This window comes from Aegilops tauschii, chromosome 2 (assembly GCF_002575655.3).
Source record: "Aegilops tauschii subsp. strangulata cultivar AL8/78 chromosome 2, Aet v6.0, whole genome shotgun sequence".
NCBI lineage: Eukaryota > Viridiplantae > Streptophyta > Magnoliopsida > Poales > Poaceae > Aegilops > Aegilops tauschii.
In genome coordinates, this window is record NC_053036.3 from 545,417,718 (window position 1) to 545,441,489 (window position 23,772).

Sequence of the window (23,772 nt, forward strand, 5' to 3'; positions counted from 1 at the left end):
CGGTGGCCCTAGTGGCTTCTTGGGGAGCATTGTGCCTCCACACCGCTCCAATGGAGACGTACTTCCCCTCAAAAGGAAGGAACTTCGGTAACACATCCTCGTCTTCACCGGCTCCACTCTTGGTTATCTCGTCCCTTTACTTTCGCAAGCTTACTTGTGTTAAATCCCTTGCTTGCTTGTGTGCTAGTTGTCATTGCATCATATAGGTTGCTCACTTAGTTGCATATCTAGACAACCTACTTTGATGCAAAGTTTAAATTGGTAAAGAAAAGCTAAAAATTGTTAGTTTCCTATTCACCCCCCTCTAGTCAACTATATCGATCCTTTCACCGTCGTTCTAAGAAAATAAGATGTAAACATGATAAACATCACATGCAAATCATAAAGTGAGATGATATGGCCAATATCATCTTGCGCTTTTGATCTCCATCTTCGAGGCGCGACATGATCACCATCGTCACCGGCTTGACACCATGATCTCCATCATCGTGTCTTCATGAAGTTGTCTCGCCAACTATTACTTCTACTACTATGGCTAATGGTTAGCCATAAAGTAAAGTAATTACATGGCGCTTATATTGACTCGCAGGTCATATAATAAATTAAGACAACTCCTATGGCTCCTGCCGGTTGTCATACTCATCGACATGCAAGTCATGATTCCTATTACAAGAACATGATCAATCTCACACATCACATATATAATTCATCACATCCTTTTGGCCATATGTAACGCCCACGATGCGGCTATATCTCCCACGTGTCGAGGCACGACATAGAGGCATAACCGCATTGTGATTTTGTCGCAAGAAGGGTCATCTTCACACAATCCCATGTAATGAACAAGAATGGGATAAAGAGTTGGCTTACAATTGCCACTTCACACAATACATAAATAAATCATACATCAATCAGAGTACACACATAGGTCCGACTACGGAACCAAAATAAAAGAAGACAACCCCAAATGCTAGATCCCCGATCGTCCCAACTGGGCTCCACTACTGATCACCAGGAAATGAAACATGGTAACTACCAAGTTCTTCATCGAGCTCTCACTTGAGCTGGGTAGCATCGTCTGCACTGGTATCATCGGCACCTGCAACTGTTTTGGAAGAATCTGTGAGTCCCGAGGACTCAGCAATCTCACACCAGCGAGATCAGGACTATTTAAGCTTAAGGGTAGGAAAGGGATAGTGAGGTGGAGCTGCAGCAATCACTAAGCATATATGGCGGCTAACATACGCAAATAAGAGCGAGAAGAGGAGCAACGGAACGGTCGTCAACTAGTAATGATCAAGAAGTGATCCTGAACTCCTACTTACGTCAACCATAACCCAAAAACCGTGTTCACTTTCCGGACTCCGCCGAAAAGAGACCATCACGGCTACACACGCGGTTGATGCATTTTAATTAAGTCGAGTGTCAAGTTCTCTACAACCGGATATTAACAAATTCCCATCTGCCACATAACCGCGGGCACGGCTCTCAAAAGTTTATACCCTGCAGGGGTGTCCCAACTTAGCCCATTATAAGCTCTCATGGTCAACGAAGGATAAACCTTCTCCCGGGAAGACCCGACCAGTCTCGAAAACCCGGTTACAAGACATTTTGACAATGGTAAAACAAGACCAGCAAAGCCGCCCGAATGTGCCGACAAATCCCAATAGGAGCTGCACATATCTCGTTTTCAGGGCACACCGGATTGTCCAAGCTTCCGATAGGCGAGCCCAGAGTTGCCCCTGGTGGCCACCGGCGACTGACAGGTTGGACCAACACTTAGAGGAGCACTGGCCCGGGGGTTTAAAATAAAGATGACCCTTGAGTCTGCAGAACCCAAGGGAAAAAGGCTTAGGTAGGCAAATGGTAAAACCCAGGTTGGGCCTTGCTGGAGGAGTTTTATTCAAAGCGAACTGTCAAGGGGGTCCCATAAATCACCCAACCGCGTAAGGAACGCAAAATCAAGGAACATAACACCGGTATGACGGAAACTAGGGCGACAAGAGTGGAACAAAACACCAGGCATAAGGCCGAGCCTTCCACCCTTTACCAAGTATATAGATGCATTAATAATATAAGAGATATTGTGATATCCCAACATAAACATAATCCAACATGGAGCAATCTTCATCTTCACCTGCAACTAGCAACGCTATAAGAGGGGCTGAGCAAAAGCGGTAACATAGCCAAACAATGGTTTGCTAGGAAGGGTGACAAAGGTTAGAGGTGGTTTCATGGCAATTTGGGAGGCATGATATAGCAAGGGGTAGGTAGCGCGGCATAGTAATAGAGCGAACAACTAGCAAGCAAAGATAGAAGTGATTTCGAGGGTATGGTCATCTTACCTGAGATCCCGCAAGGAAGAAGAACGAGCCCATGAAGAAGACAAACGGACGTAGTCGAACGGATCCTCACAACTCCGGAACGAAACCGAAGCTAACGAGAGGAGCAAACCCGGAAAGAAACAAACAACATAGTAAACAACCACCACATACACATGGCATGATGCATAAACAAGTATGATGCATGTCCGGTTTAATGAGGCATGGCCTGGCAAAGTGCAACAAACAACACTACAAATAAGTGGAGCTCAATATTCAACGAGTTGCATATTGACGAAACACCACATCAATTATTTAATTCTCTCTCGGTTATGTACCCAACAATATTAAATGTTGATTAACATGGCAAGAGGTGAAGCATAAGTAAACTAACTATTTAGGCAAGTTTAAATGAGACCGGAACAACAAACAACAATTCCGGAAAAACCCCATATGCATATTTCGAATTTGCTACTGTTCTGCCATAAACACAATTTTAATGTTGTTAAACATGCAAGATGAGTGCACCATGTTAAACTAGGCATTTTCCTACCCCATTTACATATAAAGTTTATTTAAATCCGAGTTACGGTTAATTAGTTATGAAATAAATCATTTTAACATGGCATTCGAGCAAATTTAAACACACAGCATTTTAAACATGGATGAGAGTGGCATATTATGAAACTAGATGAAATTCTAGACATTTTTCATATAAGAAGTATTTTAATCTGATGCACGGTTTATGAGATATTATATGCATGAACATGAGGGGTTTTTCTGTAAAACTGCACTCTCTGGAATAAATAGGAAATTCGCTGATCTAGGAAAAAACGTACGCGGGCCGAATCTGGCTGGCCCGACAGTGTACGGGAGAGGGACTGGAGGGGGCTGCTCACATTGGGCCTTGAGGCCGAATCTGGAGCTGGGCCAGGGGCGCTGGGATGAGGCAGCCCACGCAGTAGGACGACGCGTCCACGGCACGGTGAGCGGGCGGTCAACGCGGGCTTGACCCGATGGCTGGCGCTGGTCTCGCTCGATGCAGAGGAAGCAGACAGGGGAACTTGGCGCTGGCGTCTCCCGACGATGGCCGGCAGCGAGCGGAGCTTGGCAAGGCGGCGACCGAGGCGGCGAACTGGAGGAGGTGCTCGGGCGGCTCGGCGGCTTGGCGAGGGGAGAGGTCAACGCGGGCGTGCAGGCGCACTCGATCCCGAATTGCTGCTCGAAGCAGGGGAAGCAGTGGCCGCGGCAGGCGAACTTGGCGGCAGCAGCAGGTCCAGGAGGGGTCGTCGGGGCTTGGCCTCGGGGCTCCGGTGACGCGGGAGGGACTTGAAGCGCAGGGGCGGCGAGCTCGAACAGACCCGACAGGTGGTGCTGCTTGGCGGTCACCGGACAGAGCAGGACAACGGCAGTGGCGACATGGGCACGGGGCGGCGGACTTGGACGGCAGGAGGAAGATCCGGGCGCGCGGAGCATGGATCCATCCATCCCCGGCACGAAACGACGACGGAGCTTGAAGCAGCGGCCATGGTGGTCTCCTGTGAGCGAAAACAGAGAGAGGGAGGGGGAGATCGTGAGAAAGAGAGGTGGAGAAGCAGAAGGGGAAAAAGAGCGGGGCTGTCGGGGCACTCATCTCCGGCGATGTTCCGGTCGCCGGTGTTGACCGGCCGACGAGGCGGGGTCGAGGGTGATGGGGAGCTGCGGGAGGAGCTCGGGCAGAGGCAGGTGCTCGAGGAGGGATCGAGCGGGAGGAGCTCGGGGCCTCGGTTGCGGGATTGGGTGAAACGAGGGAAGGAGGTGGTTGGCCCGATCGGGAAATCAAGGGAGAGAGGGTGGATCTGGAGGGATCCCGAGGTGGGAGATGCTGGCGGTGGCGGGATGGGACTGATGGGACAAGCCTCCTAAAGATTAGGGTTGGTCTAGTTATATAGGTAGGGGATTAGGGTAGGGGTTAATCCGGTCCGTCCAATTAGAATCGGGCGTTCGTAAATAAATAGGTTAGGTAGCCCGAATAATAAAACGGAGATGTTTTATAGATGTTAGGAGATGATCTAAATGCAACGGTGATGACTGAGCGGGTCGGGTTCAGGACAGGTTTCGGACGCACGCGAGAAGGGGTTTTGACGAAAGGCCAATGAAGACAAAGCGGTCAGTGAGAGGGTGACGAAGGCAAAGGAAGAAACGACAACGACGAACGAATGCAAGTTTTAAAACATGACGGCAACGGAGTGCCGATGCAATGCAAATGATGACATGATGAAATGCAACAAACAAATAAATACACACAACGATAATGAAAAATATGGAAGCCGTCTCGAGCGTCGGTCTCGGGGCGTTACACCATATCACATCACATAGTATACCCTGCAAAAACAAGTTAGACATCCTCTAATTGTTGTTGCATGTTTTACGTGGCTGCTATGGGTTTCTAGCAAGAACATTTCTTACCTATGCAAAAGCCACAACGGTGATATGCCAATTGCTATTTACCCTTCATAAGGACCCTCTTCATCGAATCCGATCCGACTAAAGTGGGAGAGACAGACACCCGCTAGCCACCTTATGCAACAAGTGCATGTCAGTCGATGGAACCTGTCTCACGTAAGCGTACGTGTAAGGTCGGTCCGGGTCACTTCATCCCACAATGCCGCCGAATCAAGATAAGACTAGTAACAGTAAGCAAATTGACCAAATCATCGCCCACAACTACTTGCGTTCTACTCGTGCATAGAATCTACACATAGACCTAGCTCATGATGCCACTTTTGGGGAACGTAGTAATAATTCAAAATTTTCCTACGTGTCACCAAGATCAATCTAGAAGATGCTAGCAACGAGAGAGAGAGAGTGAGTGCATCTTCATACCCTTGAAGATCGCTAAGCGGAAGCATTACAAGAACGCGGTTGATGGAGTCGTACTCGCGGCGATTCAAATCGCGGAAGATCCGATCCAAGCGCCGAACGGACGGCGCCTCCGCGTTCAACACACGTACAGCCCGGGGATGTCTCCTCCTACTTGATCCAGCAAGGGGAGAGGAGAAGTTGAGGGAGAGCTCTGGCAATACGACGGCGTGGTGGTGGAGCTTGTGGTTCTCCGGCAGAGCTTCGCGGCGCTAACGGAGGAGGATGAGGAGTTGGAGGGGGGAGGGCTGCGCCAGGGGAAGGGTGCGGCTGCCCTCCCACCCCTTCACTATTTATAGGGGGAAGGGAAGAGGGGGCCGGCCCCCTAGATGCATCTAGAGGGGGGAGACTTGCCCCCCAAGCAGGTGGGAGGCGCCCCCACCCCCTAGGGTTTCCAACCCTAGGCGCCTTGGGTCCTTGGGGGGGGGGAGGGGGTGCACCAGCCCAGTAGGGGGATGGTTCCCACACATATTCAGCCTACTTGGTACCCCGGGGTAGGTGGCCCCACCTGGTGGATCCCCGGACACCTTTCGGTGGCCCGGTACAATACCGATAACCCCCGAAACCTTCCGGCGACTGAAACTGGACTTCCCATATATAAATCTTCACCTCTGGACCATTCCGGAACTCCTCATGACGTCCGGGATCTCATCCGGGACTGCGAACAACCTTCAGTAACCACACACAATTTCCCATTACAACTCTAGCGTCACTGAACCTTAAGTGTGTAGACCCTACGGGTTCGGGAACCATGCAGACATGACTGAGACACCTCTCCGGCCAATAACCAATAGCGGGATCTGGATACCCATACTGGCTCCCACATGTTCCACGGTGATCTCATCGGATGAACCACGATGTCGGGGATTCAATCAATCCCGTATACAATTCCCTTTGTCCATCGGTATGTTACTTGCCCGAGATTCGATCGTCGGTATCCCTATACCGTGTTCAATCTCGTTATCGGCAAGTCTCTTTACTCGTTCCGTAACACATGACCCCATGACTAACTCCTTTAGTCACATTGACCTCATTATGATGATGCATTACCGAGTGGGCCCAGAGATATCTCTCTGTCGTACGGAGTGACAAATCCCAGTCTCGATTCGTGCCAACCCAACAGACACTTTTGGAGATACCTGTAGTGCACCTTTATAGTCACCCAATTATGTTGTGACGTTTGATACACCCAAAGCATTCCTACGGTATCCGGGAGTTGCACAATCTCATGGTCTAAGGAAAAGATACTTGACATTAGAAAAGCTCTAGCAAACGAACTACTCGATCTTGTGCCGTGCTTAGGATTGGGTCTTGTCCATGACATCATTCTCCTAATGATGTGATCCCGTTATCAATGACATCCAATGTCCATGGTCAGGAAACCATAACCATCTATTGATCAACGAGCTAGTCAAATAGAGGCTCACTAGGGACATGTTGTGGTCTATGTATTCACACATGTATTACGGTTTTCGGTTAATACAATTATAGCATGAACAATAGACAATTATCATGAACAAGGAAATATAATAATAACCATTTTATTATTGCCTCTAGGGCATATTTCCAACAAAGTGAACATATTCGTATTTCGTTTGTATTGGCCTTGCATTCACTAACAATAGACAATGATGATCATTTCCCATGTCTTTGTTTGGCAATACACAAGCCTTTTGCCTGAGTAGGTGAATCAAGCCTAATAGGAGGGTGGGTGGGTTATTGGTTGTCAAAGAGTAATAGACAAAGCAATGTTACTTGGTAAGAGCTCACTGAAACATTTTACAATCAAAGCTTCTTTCAAGAATCCAAATGCACACTCCCTTACAAGAATAGGAATGTGGCGAAAGACATTATCTTGAGGTGTAGGGATTCAAGGAAGGGGGAGTTCTTGGTTGTCAAAGAATCAATAAGCGAATCATGGAACGAGTCAACATTTCTTTCTTCTTCTCTTGCCTTGGATCTATGTGCATCATGGATTGAGTGGAGTGCAATGAGCTGAATGTAGTGGTGCTGGTTGCCAGCTCAAAAAATGGGTATGGTAGAGAATATATAGAGGAGATCTAAAACCTGACCATTACACGAAAGCAAATTAGGCTCGGAATCACCCGTATAAAACCAGCTGAATTATTGAACCAGTTCAAATAAATTTGAACGGCTTGGTTCGTGTTCAGGAATGTGAAGAAATACGACACTCGAAAGTACCAACGGTAAAAATGAGAGGGGGCTCCGAAAAAATGGTAGCAACTTCTCTACTAGTATAGAATGGCTTGGAAGTAGCAGCAAAACATATTGCTCGGTAGTACTGTATAGAACAGTCATCGCAAGATTTTTGAAATCGGCATAAAAGAGTTAAGACACAACTCAACAGTTTTGAACAAAAAAGAAGAGGAGGTACCGAAATTATATTGTGGCGAGAGAGAGGCGAACCGAGACGACATAGAAGTTTTGACGAAATGTGATCTCCTAAGTGTTGAACGAATGAGGTGGTCATGAATATAGGGGTCGACCGTTCTAGAACAAAAAGAATGATGATCCCAAATAGTTAAGTCTAGGTTTAATATCTGAGCATGAATAACCATAAGTAGCTTGGTAGTGCCAAACATTCTTCGGAGGTACCAGGGCTTAGAGAAATTTATACAAAGATGTCTAGGGAGTGGATTTCGGATAATTTTGGCTTATGATGTGTTTTTGGAATTTAAACCAAAACACTTGCTTGTGCCCTCTTCATAGTAGGGCTGTGACCTATATTTAATGTGAATCTTGGATCCTCTAAAAACCCTTGAAAGTACAACTCTGAGCTTGATGAGGACAACAACTAGAAAAATTGTTTGTATGGTTCACCAATCATCTCCCACATATAGCCATGAACCTCAATATGAAAATCAGTCCAAAGTCCTGAAACAAACTCGCTGAAACCATTAGTCCACTCAAATGACTTCTTCATTAATCATGGAAACAACTAGGGTGGTATGGATATGCCATTTCGATTAGCTATAGGTGCATGTTAGATAGCGGTATATGAATACATGGATGTGCGGCTTATGTGTTATCATGACATTTATGAATTTGCCATGAGCATTGCAATTCTTCGTACAATGTCTATGCTTATATTTATGCACAATTGACACTTGGAGAGATGCTACTAGTGAACATATGAATCCCGGTCCAGTTTTCCACATATAAACTACCGTACTCTTTTGTTTACACACACTTCTATTTTCTGCAACTAGCAAAACTACTGAGATTGACAACCAATACGTAGGAGAACCGAGATGGAATTCCAATCATGCTAGGAAGTGGAATCAGATTCAGTTGTGTAACAAGTAACAACTCCGAGGTGGAATTTCGTCGTCAACAGTTAAAAGCCTTTGGTGGACCACATTGGCAGAAGATTACCTGCACCTTATTTCTTGAATTAGGGGAGTCGATTGCAGCTTGTACGTTAGGCACTATCTTCCATGAAGATCTACTTACCTTATCCACCTCCTTGGGATTCTTAAGAAAATTGAAAGGATTGAGCGACAATGCTCGTGGATACGGAATTAAGAGACCTGTGGACAGTCTTGGATGACGTGGGACATGGTGTTTTGGCCCAAATTCAAGGGGGTTCAGGTGTCATTAACCCAAGGATACATAATGAAGTTGTTTTAATGAAGCATCTCCATAAAGTTTTCAACAAGTTCAATATGCCGTGGGTTAAGCTGGTTTGGGATTCTTATGATCATAACTTTGTGCCTCAAGCCACCACTCTTTGTGGCTCATTCTGGTGGAGCAATGTGTTCAAGCTTGCCGACAAGTATCGTCACATTCTATGCCTGAGTTACAAGCTGAAGATTCTGTTATGTTTTTGTAGGTGAAAGAACTAAAATAGAAGCAGAGGCTTCTCTCTAAGAGTGCAAGCATTTTGAACAAGCAACCACATGGTTTGTTAGAAAAAATGCTCAATGGTAAATTTATTTCCTAATAGTCCATAAAACCCGGCATCGGGTGGCAAAGTCAAACCAAAAAATACAAAGAACCTGGCTGAGAGATCCGCCACCAAACGAGAGCTAGAATTTCAACAGTTGAATACCCCGCAAAAAAAAGAATTTCAACAGTTGAATGAAAAGTTTGAATCGATATTCTCGCCGGTGCAACAGATAATTGCAAACGCCACATAGTATTTCCAAATCCAAACACATTAATTTATGTCCTTTGCTTATTTCTGTGTGTACTTGTCAACCGTGCATGCATGCAGACATGCACGGCCAGTACAGCAGTCGCCATATGCATGCAAGAAGCGTTTTACTTCTTGCACATCACACGCTTGCCGTCCATGCCACTGGCGCAGGTGACAGTACCAGCGAGCTCAGATTGCACCGCGGCACCGTCGTTTCCACGGCTGACTCCATAGCGCGCCACGCTGCAGTCGGCGGCGAACAGGCTGGAGGTGGTGAAGGTGGCATCTCCTCCCATGGTGGGCATGGATGCCCTCACGTCGAAATGGTTCACGTAGTCGGAGCGGTACGTCTGTCCGACCACACCGTGGACGTCGTCGGTGAGGGCGTCGAACTTGAACGCCAGCTCGAGGTGCGCGAGGCAGTCATCGGCGGTGACGCCGTAGCGGTGCACCCTCGATTCCTCCCCGGTGATGGGCACGGCGTTGGCCCTGACGCTGAACTTTCCGGCGACGGCGACGAGGACGCCGTTGGTCGCCTTGGTGCGGGTCACGGACAGCTCGGGCACGCGGCTGGACGTCCACTTGGCGCCTTCGATGAGGTCAGCGGGAAGGTAGACATGCTCGCCGTCGAGGGTGATGTCCAGGTGCTCGACGGCGTCGTCCCAGGTGCCGGTCTTCCTGGCACCGAGGTAGAGGCGGTGGCCGTCGAAGAGCACGGCAATGGCCTGGATCCAGGTGAAGTCCCGGGACATGCCGCTGTGGCCGCTCTTGCCGATGAAGTGCGCGTTGATGTGAAGGTCGCGGTCGGAGACGACGCAGAAGTCGGCGTCCCTGCGTCCGTGGAAGTAGAAGGCGTTGCCGTCACCACCGATGAACCGCGGGTCGCCGCATGCTCCGGGGGTGTTGCAGACTGCACGAAGGCACGAACCAAAACCATTCACCAACAAAATCAACGTACGTAAGTAGCTCCATTGTTAAGACATGTAAAAAGATCGAGTGGTTACCGCAGACGGGTTTGCATGTGTTGCAGTCGGGGTAGCAGGACTGGGGGCAGTTGGCGGGGCAGTCCATGTTCCGGTTGAAGCAGTAGGGGTTCACCTTGCGCTTCTCAGTGCACTTGACCCTCATCGGCTTCGGCTTCGGCTTCGGCCTCGGCTTCTGCTTCAGCCCCTGGGCAGTGGGTGGGTGCCTGGATTGCCCGGCGGTGGCTGCCACGGTGGCGAGAAGGACGACAGCAGATAAAGCGCACGACTCCCAGACGTCTCGCCATTGCGAGCGCCTTCACGTTGCTAGTACTAGCTTAGTGTTTAGTTACTAGCGTTTTTGTTGCTGGTGATTGATGGAGATGGGTATGTTTGTATGCATGGTACCTGGCAATTTATAGGCGATCGATCGAGTTGGCATCTATCTGCTTGCTTCGTAGTACTTTGTCAATGCCGCGCCGGAGCGTAACGTGCCGTGCCTGCCGCTCGCTTGAACTGCAAAAGCTTATACTTTGCGTGCATAGGTGGATGAGTAGCCTGCTACTCTTACGTACGTAGCTCCTGTGCTATATGCATGCATGTAAGTCTATAAGTACAGTGCACTCTCTGGACTAGCGTAGCAGGTTTTCAGGGCAAGATTGCCAGGATGCAACTTAATCTTCAGGGGAAGAGGCCAACGCATGTGCTTAGCAGCCTGCTAAAGGAAGCAATCCGAGCGTTTAGCCGTCCTTGATTACAATCCATATCTCGTACCTTTTTTAAAGAAAAGACATACGCCGGACTTTATAAATAAAGCCACTAAGCAGAGTCATAGAACAACACCACCAGCCAACCAAAGCAACACCAAGTACACCCAAACGAGGGTAGACAATGACCCAAAGGACCCGAAAGTATGAGGGATACATGGCACCCTGCCAACACACGGCACGCAGGCCGGAGAAAAGATAAACGACGTAGCCAGCAACTAGTCGACGGGGCTCCAGAACGCCTAGACATCATGATCCTGCCCAGATAGAGACGATGCAGAGGCCCGAACTTTAGATATGAGAAGATTCAGAGCACCCCGGTCCTCCGGCTTAGTCAATGATCTCCACTGCTGCAAGAAGATACATGATTTAAATAAACAGTCAGTAGGTTTAGCAGGAAAAACATGTTCGATTGTAAACTTGTTCCTAGTAGTCCATAACGACCAGCAAATGGCACCCAGACCAACCCAGAAAACCCTCTTTGTAACGCCTGCCATGGAGTTAGCAAGGCCTCTTAGTTCGGAAAAAGAAGAGGGGTCCCAGGTGACCTGGAGCCAGGATCTAACGCAGCTCCAAACAAGCTTAGCAAGCACACAATGAAAGAATATATGGTTCGTGTTTTCCAAAGCACCACAGAGAGAGCAGAACTCCGAGCCCGGGCCATTCCTCTTACGGATTTGATCGGCAACAGGGAGGCGCCCTCTGACAGCTTGCCAGAGGAAAATCTTAATCTTTGGTGGCGCACGGGCCTGCCAGATATTAGAGAATCTATTGGTGGGGGAACCACCAATAAGCTTAGAATATAGAGATTTGACTGAGGAGCGACCAGAGGTAGTGAGAGGCCAAACCACCGAATCTGGGATCTCCGAGAGCGTGGGGAATAAGGCAGAGAGTCTTTGCCAGTCTTCCAACTCTTCAGGCGAAAGGGAACGACGGAAGGCCAGGTCCCAATTATTAGCCGACACCTCCACGATGGAGATATTCGGGTTAGTGCAATAAGAAAAAATAGTAGGGAAGCTCACAGAGAGAGGTGAGTCTCCACACCATCGATCAAGCCAAAAACGAATAGAGGTACCATCTCCTACAATGAATTTAACATGCTCAAGAAAAAGCGGGTGGACCCGAATAAGATCTTTCCAGAATTGCGATCCACGCCGAGCCATCGCAAACATAGGGCTATAGTGGGGGAAATATTTGGCTTTAAGGATAGAATAGCATAATGAACCGGCCCCACTAGACATGATCTTCCACCATCATTTAATCAAAAGGCATTTGTTCATGACGGAAGTGTTAATGATGCCCAACCCCCCAAGGTTTTTTTGCCTGCACATGATTTGCCACTTAACAAGCCTATATTTGCGCATGTTATCCACCGCATTCCAATAGAACACGCCTCTATGCTTATCGAAGCCAGCATGGATCCCAGCCGAAAGAAGGTAAAAGCCCATTAGGAACATAGGAAGGGAAGACAAGCAGGCATTAATCAGAGCCACTTTCCTAGCATTGGTGTTGTACCTGCCACGCCAGGGGAGCATCCTACTCCCTCCGTTCCATAATATAGTGCCTATAGATTTTTCTGAAAGTCAAACTTTGCCAACTTTGACCAAGTGTATAGAGAAAACTGTCTACATCTACAATATCAAACATGTACATTCTGAAAATATAACTCATGATGTATCCATTGATGTGCATTTGGTATTCTAGATGTACCTACTTTTCTCTATAAATATGGTCAAAGTTTGTAATGTTTGACTTTTGAAAAAAATCTATAGGCACTACATTATGGAATGGAGGGAGTATTACCCACCTTAGTGACAACAGGAGCAAAGTCTTTCAAATGAAGCATATCCGGCGAGATAGGGAGGCCCAGGTATTTGAAGGGGAAGGAACTAAGCTTACAATTGAGAAGGTGCGCCACCCTCAAAGCCTCATTGTCATCCACACCGGTGACAATGACCTTGCTCTTTGAGAAATTAATTTTCAGCCCCGACAAGGCCTCAAAACAGAGGATAATGAACTTAAGGTGGGCAATGCAAGAATCGTTCAGCTCGACCATAATGATAGTATCATCAGCGTATTGGAGATGGGTAACACCGTCCGGAATTAGGTGAGAAATGACCGGCGATATATGACCGTGAGAGGCAGCCCTGGATAAGACATGGAAAAGGCATCGGGGACGAAATTAAACAGAATTGGAGAAGCTGGATCACCCTGCCGAAGGCCCCTACCGTTAGCGAAGAAGTTACTGACATGACCATTAACAGAGATCGCAGTGTGGCCCCCCGAGACCAACTGCATGATTCTATGAACATAAGCATCGTCAAAGCCTTTCGCCAAGAGAACCTTCCTCAAGAAAGGCCAACTGACCGAGTCATAGGCCTTCTCAAAATCCATCTTGAGGATAACAGCTTTAGACTTACGAGATCTGAGGTCATGTACTATTTCATGGAGGCAGATGATCCCATCCAGAATAAAACACCCTTTAATGAAAGCAGATTGGAAAGGGATGATAGTCCTATGAGCGACAGGGGTAAGACGAGTCACAAAGCCTTTTATCGGGAACTTCGCAAAGTTATTAATTAGGGCAATAGGCCCGAACTGGGAGATCATCTCAGCACCTTTAATTTTAGGGATTAGGGTAATCACCGCATAATTGAGGCGCGATATGTCATTAGTTCCCAAACAGAAACCCTGGATGATCTGGCACACCAGCCGCCGCAACTGCGGCCAAAATTTCTTGAAGAAAGGGATAGAGAACTCATCAGGGCCGGAGGTAGCATTGGGATTGGCCGAATTTACCACGTCCTAGATTTCCTTATCAGACAGAGGGATCATTAAGGCCTCATTCTCCTCGACCGAAACTTTATTGATATTATCCCACAGGGAGGGAGAAATAGTAAAACCACTAACTTGTTTGGCCCCCAACAAAGAGGAAATGAATTCAACCACATGGGAAAGGATTAGGGATTGGTCCGAAGACCGGACACCATTAATGAGAAGGCTGTTAATGTAACAACGCCTTCTTCGTCCATTGGCAATGGCAAAGAAATAGGCTGTAGGAGAGTCCCCTTTTAACGTCCAGTTAAGAGTACCATGTTGGCGCCAATAAGTTTCCGCCTGCTGATGCAACTGCATCAACGCGGCTTCAACGTTATAACGCAAAGACCAACCTGCTTCCAAGAGGCCCAAGGTGTCAGCCGTACGATCAAGATCCTCAATCTGAGTCTCTAAAGATTTTTTCGCCCTAACCAACCCCTAAGGAACTTGCGCAACTCGTAAGAGCATCTATGCCGGTCATCCATGAGGCCAAAGGATCTAGTCTGGGAGGCTAGGAAGTTAGCGATCTTAGTAGCCAGCATGTCTAAGAAACCCTCAACAAGAAGCCAAGAGGCATCAAACTGGAAACGGGAGGAGGACATAGGTTGCTGCAAACCGGCATCCAGAAGGAGTGGAGTATGGTCGGAGCCCACATTGGCTTTGGCAAAAAGAGAGGCATGAGGGGAAAGGGTGTCCCACCTGAAGCAGATGAACACCCGATCCAGCACCAACTAGATCGGGATATCTCGGTGATTAGAAGTTTAGGTTACTCTTATCAGAGGGGGTCCGAAGGAGGTTAAAATTGCCTCCGATAACGATCGCGATTGACAGCAGAAGTCTATTTAAATGGCGGCGGAAGTCTTGGTTTGGCGGCTCATCAACTCTGGCTGGGCTCCACAACTCACAGGACTGGCAAGGTTATGGCCTAGCACGACGGATCAAGCGAACAATTCGGGTACGACCTACAAAACTGGCATGACACGCCAGGTTAGTACATTGAATGTACTTGCAAGACAACCAAATACATGCATCCAAACAAGCAGAAGACAAAGGAAGAACCAAGTGCATGCAACAACCTATCTCATATCAATTACTAACATGGCATGATATAGATCAACTAGCATGAACAATATCATAGCATCTACTAACAGGGCAATGACATGGCATATCAAAACATGTTCCTAACATGGCACTAGAAAAACATAGCATATCATATCCATCATGGCATCACTTAGCATATCAAACAAAGCATGGCATGGCATCATGAAACTATGCTGAAAATAAACTACCGATCATATCCAATGCAGACATAACATGTTAACTTTATGCAACCATCTCTTGTTCTGCCATGGTTCTTTAAATGCAACATATTACTCATGCAATGCAACCAAACTTGTGCACCGAGTCCCTCGAACTCTCTTACCAACGGGTTGCCTCGCAACCGAACGGTGATCATGACGAATCACAAACAGAACCTTACTCGGTTCAACGGGTTACCTTGTAACCAAACGGTGATCACTCACGGATCACAAACGGAACCATACTTGGTTCAACACTCACCGAGACCTCGTCTCGTGATCATATCAACACATCGCCGTGACTTCTCACGACTATCTCATAGTCCAAGTCACCACATTCTGGTTATCACATATTTATTTACCAACTTAATTATTTCAGGTTTATCCTCCATTTCGACCAAGACCCGATAGTGTGACCTACTACGAACTGTGTTGCTATCGATAGACTTTAACACTCTGCAGAGGTAGCACACTATACCCACACCACGGAACCCATGGCCTCGTCATCCCATTCGGGTGGACCAACGGCATTCCGACGAAACCGACCTACTGCCATGACACTCTCCCGGCCACTCCGACTCACTCCCCACTGGGCTAGTCTTGGGTGGCCCCGTGTCTACCAAATACACCAACGGCCACCGTCGTGGCAAAACAAAACGGTCCCAAACGGGAACATGAGCTCAAAACCAAACCGGGCACACAAGGCTTATGTCCGCCTACCTGATCATGGTAGCGCGCCCATAACCTTCCCTCGTTGGAGGCACCAGCGAGAGGCACGACAATAGATCGCATTAAGGCCTTCCCATAAAGGCAAATGTGGCTGCACTGAAAAAGTTCGATTTGGTGGCACTATGACTCGATCCCATCGATGAAGGAGGAGGTTTGTTATTATTAAGTCATTTTATTACCTTCTCCACCATCATGAACATGGATGCAACAATGAACATGCATCATACAAATGTTTTAATAAAATACCGAACTTCTCAAGTGAACAACTATAACATAAAGAACATGACAATACCAAGTACTAGCATATCAATGGTGCATTACAATCATCATAGCATTTCATAACGATGTCATGAAAATAAATTAGAGCAGTGACATGGCATTATCAATAATAACATTCTAATTAGCATGGCAAAAGATGTCATGAATACACAAGCATAACGGAATGACTTCAAACGAAAACGATAAGAAACAACTGCAACTACACACACACAAGGTACAAGAAAAGTCAACATGCAAGTTCGGGGCTTATGATAAGAGGTTGGCTTGCCTAGGGGTCGACAAATACTCCGGGAAGAAGTGTGAAACGATCGCGGAAAGATTTGCCGGAAACAGTTCTCTCTCGGAGGGGGCTGTTTACGGGCAAGGGCAAAATGGTCATTTTCACTGTGTGAAAACATAATGAAAATGATATCAACGGAAAGATCTCGAGGAACAGAGAAAGTGAGCGCTGGAATCACCTCAATCGGAGTTACGAGCCCAAAGTTGTGGCCGTTCACTTTTTACGCAGAAAAGCAACTAAAGCAGTGAACGTTCACAAAATAAGCACTTCGGCCGGCTGAGCTGAAAAAGAGAAAGCGCCTTTCTGAGAATACGCCTTCAGAGAAGTGAAAACGTATTTTCATCTAAAAGAACAAAAGAGTGCGCTTACTGACGTGGGAAACGTACTCAGAGAAGAATACGTTTTCAGCACGGGGAAAACGGTTTGGCGGCGGAGGCGCCGCCACTTAACTGACGTGGCGCTGGGCTAGGCCCTACGGTCACCGACAGGTGGGGTCGCGCGGGAAGGGGCCCGCCTGGCCTGGCTTCTTCTTCCTCCCGCTCGGGATCGAGCATGGCCGAGGGAGGGGATCGCCTCAACGGCGATTGCCGGCGCGTCCGGCCACGGCAGCGGACGGGCGACCTACCCAGGAGATCAGCAGAGAGAGGCGCATCTCCGGGTGGCGGTCACTGCCGTCGAGGAGCGCCGGAGAAGGGGCTGCAGGGCCCGCGACGGAGAGGAGCTTCGGCCACCGGTGAAGAGGGTGCTCCGGTGGGGGAAACGAACGGGCGGCGAGCCAGGGAGGGTCGCCGGGGTGTGGCGCGCTCGGTGGAGGGCTCGGACGGAGCAGGGGACGGTCAGAGAGAGGGGTTGGGCGCGGGGCAGAGCGATGGGCTTGTCGGAAATCTGAGCGCTCCGGCGAGGGATTCGGCCGGGCACGGGTGTGAGAGGGCTCCAGAGGGAGAGGGGAGGGGACTGGCTTGCTCGGGGAGGGCTCGGGCTGGCTATTTATAGCCGAGGCAAGGGCACCCGAGCCGGGCACCGCCGAGCGCGTCCGGCCACGGCTCTGCCGGTCGCAGCGGTCACGGGGAGGAGCGGGAAGACGACGAGGAGGGTGCAGACGAGCGCCAGAGAGTCACGGAGACGAGCGACGCTCGCGGACGAGAGGGAGAAGAGGACATGAGCGAGGAAGAAGACGATGGCCACAGTAGCGCACTGTTCGGTCATTGGCACGGCTCGCCGGAGAAGAAAACAGAGGGGGCGAGCGGTCCAGAGGGAAGACAACGTCGAGGGGGAAATGTAGGACATTAATGGCGAGGCCAGAGCCGGTCGGAGCAGCGATGCCGATGAGAACAGTGGCTAGAGAACCGTTTTGGCTGGCTTCCCTCGTGATCACCACGGACAAGGCGCGCTCTGGAGTTTTTACTGATGCGAGCTCATGTCTACCGCGTAGTCCGTCGAAACTTGAGTGTTACTACGGTAAAGAAACGGGAGAGACAAATTGAGATGAGTAAACCAAGCTTCACAAGTTTGCAGTTGCAAACTTGGCCACACTCTAGAGATAAAACCAGAGAGGTTAAAAGGTAAATTTGATGTCTGAGAGGCTTAGGGTAGTAAGGACTACGGACCTAGGAATTATGAGGTCATTAGGACAATGATTTAGCATAGTTGCAGTACAAATGCCAAATCCGGTACAGAAACTAAATGAGGAAGAAGCACTCACTAGGAGTGATGGATTGAGCTAAAACTTGGCAAAGCTTGATGATTTTATCATAGGTAGATGCTGCAAAAATATTATACCAAATGGCCTTGCCAAAATGGTACTTCCTTCACAGCTATCATTTTTGCCCAGAGACCTGAGAAAAATTCTCAGGGGAAATGGCTAACTGAAATGAGCCAAAATTTTGTGCAGATAGGTTATATAGATATGAGAAGACCTGGGAAAAGTTTCAGCCATCATGAGCAATATAAGATGCACTTGCTTCACAAACTGAAAAATTGGACAGAAACCAAGAATGGCTCCTGTGCTCACATAGTTCAATGAAATGAACTGAATTTAGGTGGAGGCTAATTATTTGAGATACTTGAGAAGATGGCAAAGTTTCAACCCATTTGAAAACTCTATGAAGGTACTTCCTTCACAAAGTTGCATTCTGGTTAGAAACTTTGAAAAATTGCACAGGGAGCTAGGATGAATGGATTGAGCTCATCTTTGGTATTCATGGGTGATTATCAAGGTTAATCACCCTGCCAAATTGGAGCTCAATAGGAATTAGGAATAAGGCACTTCCTTTGCAAAATTTCAGAGAAGGCAGAAACTTGCATTGGATCATGTGCCCAATTTTTGATATGTGGAACATGAGACAAGAATGGAACTAGTGATTATATAGCAAGGACAAGCTCCACAATTTATGTGGGAATTTTCTCTGCTATAAAAATAGTAGTTCCTTTGGAAAGTGGCAGAAATACAATATTGGTATTCAATAGGAAAAGGCAATTTTCCATATTTAATTATGGCCAATACCTTTGTCAGAGCTTGGATTAGACATAACTATCAACTCCACCAATTCTCATGAATTTAGGAGAGGACTAGATATGCCTTTGGATTTTATTCCTCAGAAAGGCAAGGAAAGGAATAAATCATAAGTAGAAAATATTGCATTGGACTTGGCAATATTTTTGCATATCCAAGGATTAGGAGGATAGGAGGGTCTTTGGGAACAGATGGGATGATCAACAGATCAAGGAAAATGATGAATCCTTTGTAAGTACAAAGGACATATTCAAATTCCAAAAATTTGGATTTAGGGTTTGAGATGATGCAAATGAGGTCTTGCCCACTGACAAAGACATGAGAAAGGTTTTGAAAGGTTGAAAATGACAAGAATAGTCAGAGTCATCCAGCAAACTCAGGAGAATTTTTTTGAAACTGAGTGCCAGGAAGGAATAACAGCACAAAAATTGATAACCCGATTTTGGGGCTGTTAGAGAACGCTAGGATGCCCACGGAGCGAGCTGCTTTGGATGCTCAGGCTCAACGGATTCAGGCAGACTCTTTCCGGCTCACCTTGGATCAAAACGCTTCAAATGAAATCACGAGGAGGAGGCATCAGACTCGTTTACCTCCGGTTTATGAGGTGAGAAACCTATTCAACACGCCTGGGGCAGGGACCAGTGACCCGCCGGTGGTGAACCGAGCGGTTGAGGCACCTGGGACCGGAGCTCCGGTTCAGCCGCGTATGATGAATCCACCTCGTTTGAATACTACTCCGCCCCATCATGTACTCTGACACCGTTGGGTCATTACTGTAATCCTTTGGATAATATGATTGCTGCGGCGACACGTTTGGCGGCTCTCCCGGTTGAAGGAGAGTCTCCGGCGGCGATTGAGACACGACGAGCCAGAGAACTTCTTCAGATGGCGTTGGATTAGCAGGCGGCTTATTCGTACAGTCGTGAAAGGATTCACTCAACCCCTCATCCAAGCCGGAGTTATAGTAGGCACATTGACTCACCAGCAGTTTCGAGCAGTGAACAGCGCCGTAACCAGCCTCGTGGGCATGACCCGGCGCGCGGTGGTGCCGATGCTCAGACCTTGGTGGATCAAGGCAGGGCGCGTCGAGAGGCTGAGCTAGCGGCTCAGCTAGCGGCTCAACAACAATCTCCAGTTTATCCATCAGCTTCGGTGGAGGCAAGCGTGATCTCTAGAACCTTGGGTGTGCCATGTTTAGTGCCGGCTCTGCGTAACGGGCGCCTGCCTAAGGATTTCAAGGGTCCTCATAAGGTGCCTAATTACACAGCAGATCAACCCCCTGAAGCTTGGATTGAGAGTTATGAGATGGCCATGGAGATGCTGGGTGTTAGTGATGCTGCGTGTGCTAAGTATTTCACCATGATGTTAGATGGGCCGGCTCGTACTTGGTTGAAAGGGCTACCTGTTAACTCCATTAGGTCATGGGCAGAGTTGAAAGCCCGTTTTATCCAAAATTTTAAAGACATGTGCAAGCAGCCTATGTCAATCTTGGATTTGGATTCTTGTGTCCAAGGTGAGGGCGAGTCAACAACCCATTGGGTGCGCCGGATCTCAACTGTCATACACTCGTCGGATAGTATCAATGCCGGTTCAGCAGTCTTGATGTTGGAGAAAAATTGTCGTTTCATCCCCCTTAAGCAGAAACTGGGGCGGCTTAAATGCCACTGCAATGACATGGGGGAGCTCATGGCGGCTCTCGTCAAATATGCCGACTCTGATAGTACCAAGGACCCCGAGTCTGATGATGAAAAGCCGGGACAGGGAAAGAAGAGCAGCAATGCGAAAGGGTAGCAGCATAACCCGGCAGGTCAAAGTGGAAATGGTAAGCGCAAGGCTGATGGTAATTTGGACTTTGTGGCTAACACCAATATGCAGAATAATAATCAGTGTCGCATGGGAAAACCGGCCCGGCTTGGAGGACCAAAATTTAACCTTGAGGCAATGATGAATCAGCCTTGCCCAAAGCATGGTACGCATGAGAAGCCGGCTACTCATCTGTGGAAGGATTGCTTCATCATGAAGGAGTATAGGAACTCCAACTTTTTCCAGAACAATCATGGCCCGAATGGCGGTTCCGGATCCGGCTCTCACGGAGCCGGCTTTGGTGGTGGCGGTTCAAACTGTGGCTTCCAGGGCCAAGGCAATCAAGGTGGTTTTAATCAACAGTCTGGTCAAGGGAATCAGCAGCAGCAATCCAGTTATCAGAGTAACCCGAAGCAGTTGAATAGTGGATAGCACCATGTATTCACCACGAGTTTGTGTAAGCGGGATCAGAAGCTCCATAAAAGGGAGTGAACGCACTTGAGCCGGCCGTTCCCCGTTACTTGCGATGGTCTGAACATCCTATTCTGTGGAGCCGTGAGGATCACCCGCCCCGGGTTGATAATCCGGGTCACTTAGCTCTGGTGGTGGCACCTCAGGTTGGAGGATACAGATTTACTAAGGTACTCATGGATGGGGGTAGCAGCATCAACATTCTTTACTATGAAACCTTTCGTCGCATGAGCTTGACTGACAAAGATCTTAAGCTGTCGAACACTGTGTTTCACGGCATGGTGCCTGATAAGTTGGCGTATCCAGTGGGCAAGATAATGTTGGAAGTGGCTTTTGGTGATGATCATGATTCCAGATCGGAGACGTTGACTTTCGAGGTGGTGAAAATGAAGAGCCCTTATCATGCTCTGTTTGGACGGCCGGCTTATGCTAAGTTCATGGCAAGGCCTTGTTATGTTTATTTACAGCTCAAAATGTCGGGTCACAAGGGTACCATTACAGTGCATGGGAGCCGGAAGATAGCCTTGGAGTGTGAAGAAGGTGATGTGGCTTATGCTGAGTCTGTTTGTGCAACAGAAGAGTTAAAATTCTACAAGGATAATGTTGACCCGGCGGATATGACATCCTTGAAAAAGCCAACTACGGAGCATGATCCTCTATTGAAGTTTAAGTCGGCGGACGACACTAAGTTGGTTGATTTTGTTCCTGGCGATTCATCAAAGTAGTTCAGCATCCGTGCTAATCTGGATCCGAAATAGGAAAGCGCGCTCATCGAGTTCATCCATGAGAACCGGGACATCTTTGCATGGAAGCCTTCAGACATGCCAGGTGTATCGAGGGAACTCGCTGAGCACACTCTCAATATTGACCCAAAGTTTAAATCAGTCAAGAAATTCCTTCGTCGCTTCAACGAAGAGAGGCGTAAGGCCATTGGTGAAGAAGTGGCCCGGCTCTTGGCAGCTGGGTTCATTGTTGAAGTTTTTCATCCTGAATGGTTGGCTAACCCGGTGCTGGTACTTAAGAAAAATGGTACTTGGCGCATGTGTGTGCATTACACAGACCTTAATAAAGCTTGTCCGGCAGATCCTTTTGCTCTCCCTCGTATTGATCAGATTATTGATGCTACAACGGGTTGTGAGCGCTTGAGTTTTTTGGATGCTTATTCTGGGTATCATCAGATCAAGATGGCAGTTAAGGACCAGGAGAAGACAACTTTCATCACTCCCTTTGGAGCCTTCTGCTATGTGTCTATGCCATTTGGGCTCAAGAGTGCCCAGGTGACTTATCAGCGGTGTGTGCAAAATTGCCTTCATGGTCAGATTGGGTGCAATGTGCATGCTTATGTGGATGATATTGTAGTGAAGTCAAGGAAGAAAGAAACCTTGATAGATGATTTGAAAGAAACCTTTAACAATCTCTGGGTCTATTATGACCCACAAGTGTAGGGGATCTATCGTAGTCCTTTCGATAAGTAAGAGGGTCGAACCCAACGAGGAGCAGAAGGAAATGACAAGCGGTTTTCAGTAAGGTATTCTCTGTAAGCACTGAAATTATCGGTAACAGATAGTTTTGTGATAAGGTAAGTGGTAACGAGCAAAAAGCAATAAAAGTAAATAAGGTGCAGCAAGGTGGCCCAATCCTTTTTGTAGCAAAGGACAAGCCTGGACAATTTCTTATATGAAGGAAAACGCTCCCGAGGACACATGGGAATTATTGTCAAGCTAGTTTTCATCACGCTCATATGATTCGCGTTCCGTACTTTGATAATTTGATATGTGGGTGGACCGGTGCTTGGGTGCTGCCCTTACTTGGACAAGCATCCCACTTATGATTAACTCCTATTGCAAGCATCCGCAACTACAAAAGAAGTATTAAGTTAAACCTAACCATAGCATGAAACATATGGATCCAAATCAGCCCCTTACGAAGCAACGCATAAACTAGGGTTTAAGCTTCTGTCACTCTAGCAACCCATCATCTACTTATTACTTCCCGATGCCTTCCTCTAGGCCCAAATAATGGTGAAGTGTCATGTAGTCGACGTTCCCATAACACCACTAGAGGAGAGACAACATACATCTCATCAAAATATTGAACGAATACCAAATTCACATGACTACGAATAGCAAGACTTCTCCCATGTCCTCAGGAACAAATGTAACTACTCACAAATCATACTCATGTTCATAATAAGAGAGGTATTAATATGCATTAAGGATCTGAACATATAATCTTCCACCGAATAAACCAACTAGCATAAACTACAAGGAGTAATCAACACTACTAGCAACCCACAGGCACCAATCTGAGGTTCTGATACAAAGATTGGATACAAGAGATGAAGTAGGGTTTGAGAGGAGATGGTGCTGGTGAAGGTGTTGATGGAGATTGACCCCCTCCCGATGAGAGGATCGTTGGTGATGACGATGGTGATGATTTCCCCCTCCCGGAGGGAAGTGTCCCCGGTAGAACA

General features: G+C 47.7%; 1 protein-coding gene and 1 long non-coding RNA gene across 2 annotated transcripts; both read right to left on the reverse strand.

Moving 5' to 3' along the window:
- Nucleotides 1-820: 820 nt before the first annotated feature.
- On the reverse strand, nt 821-4,213 carry LOC141041769 (uncharacterized). Its single transcript, XR_012203282.1, has 3 exons — nt 3,221-4,213; nt 2,346-2,436; nt 821-1,105 (listed from the first exon to the last, which is right to left on the reverse strand). It is a non-coding gene; the product is annotated as an uncharacterized lncRNA (long non-coding RNA).
- A 5,075-nt stretch (nt 4,214-9,288) lies between these two features.
- Nucleotides 9,289-10,697, reverse strand: LOC109748508 (uncharacterized). The gene is made up of 2 exons (XM_045233591.2): nt 10,386-10,697; nt 9,289-10,291 (listed from the first exon to the last, which is right to left on the reverse strand). Exons 1-2 carry the CDS (start codon nt 10,507-10,509, stop codon nt 9,507-9,509), a joined length of 909 nt encoding a protein of 302 aa, XP_045089526.2. The 5' UTR covers nt 10,510-10,697; the 3' UTR covers nt 9,289-9,506.
- Nucleotides 10,698-23,772: the final 13,075 nt, after the last annotated feature.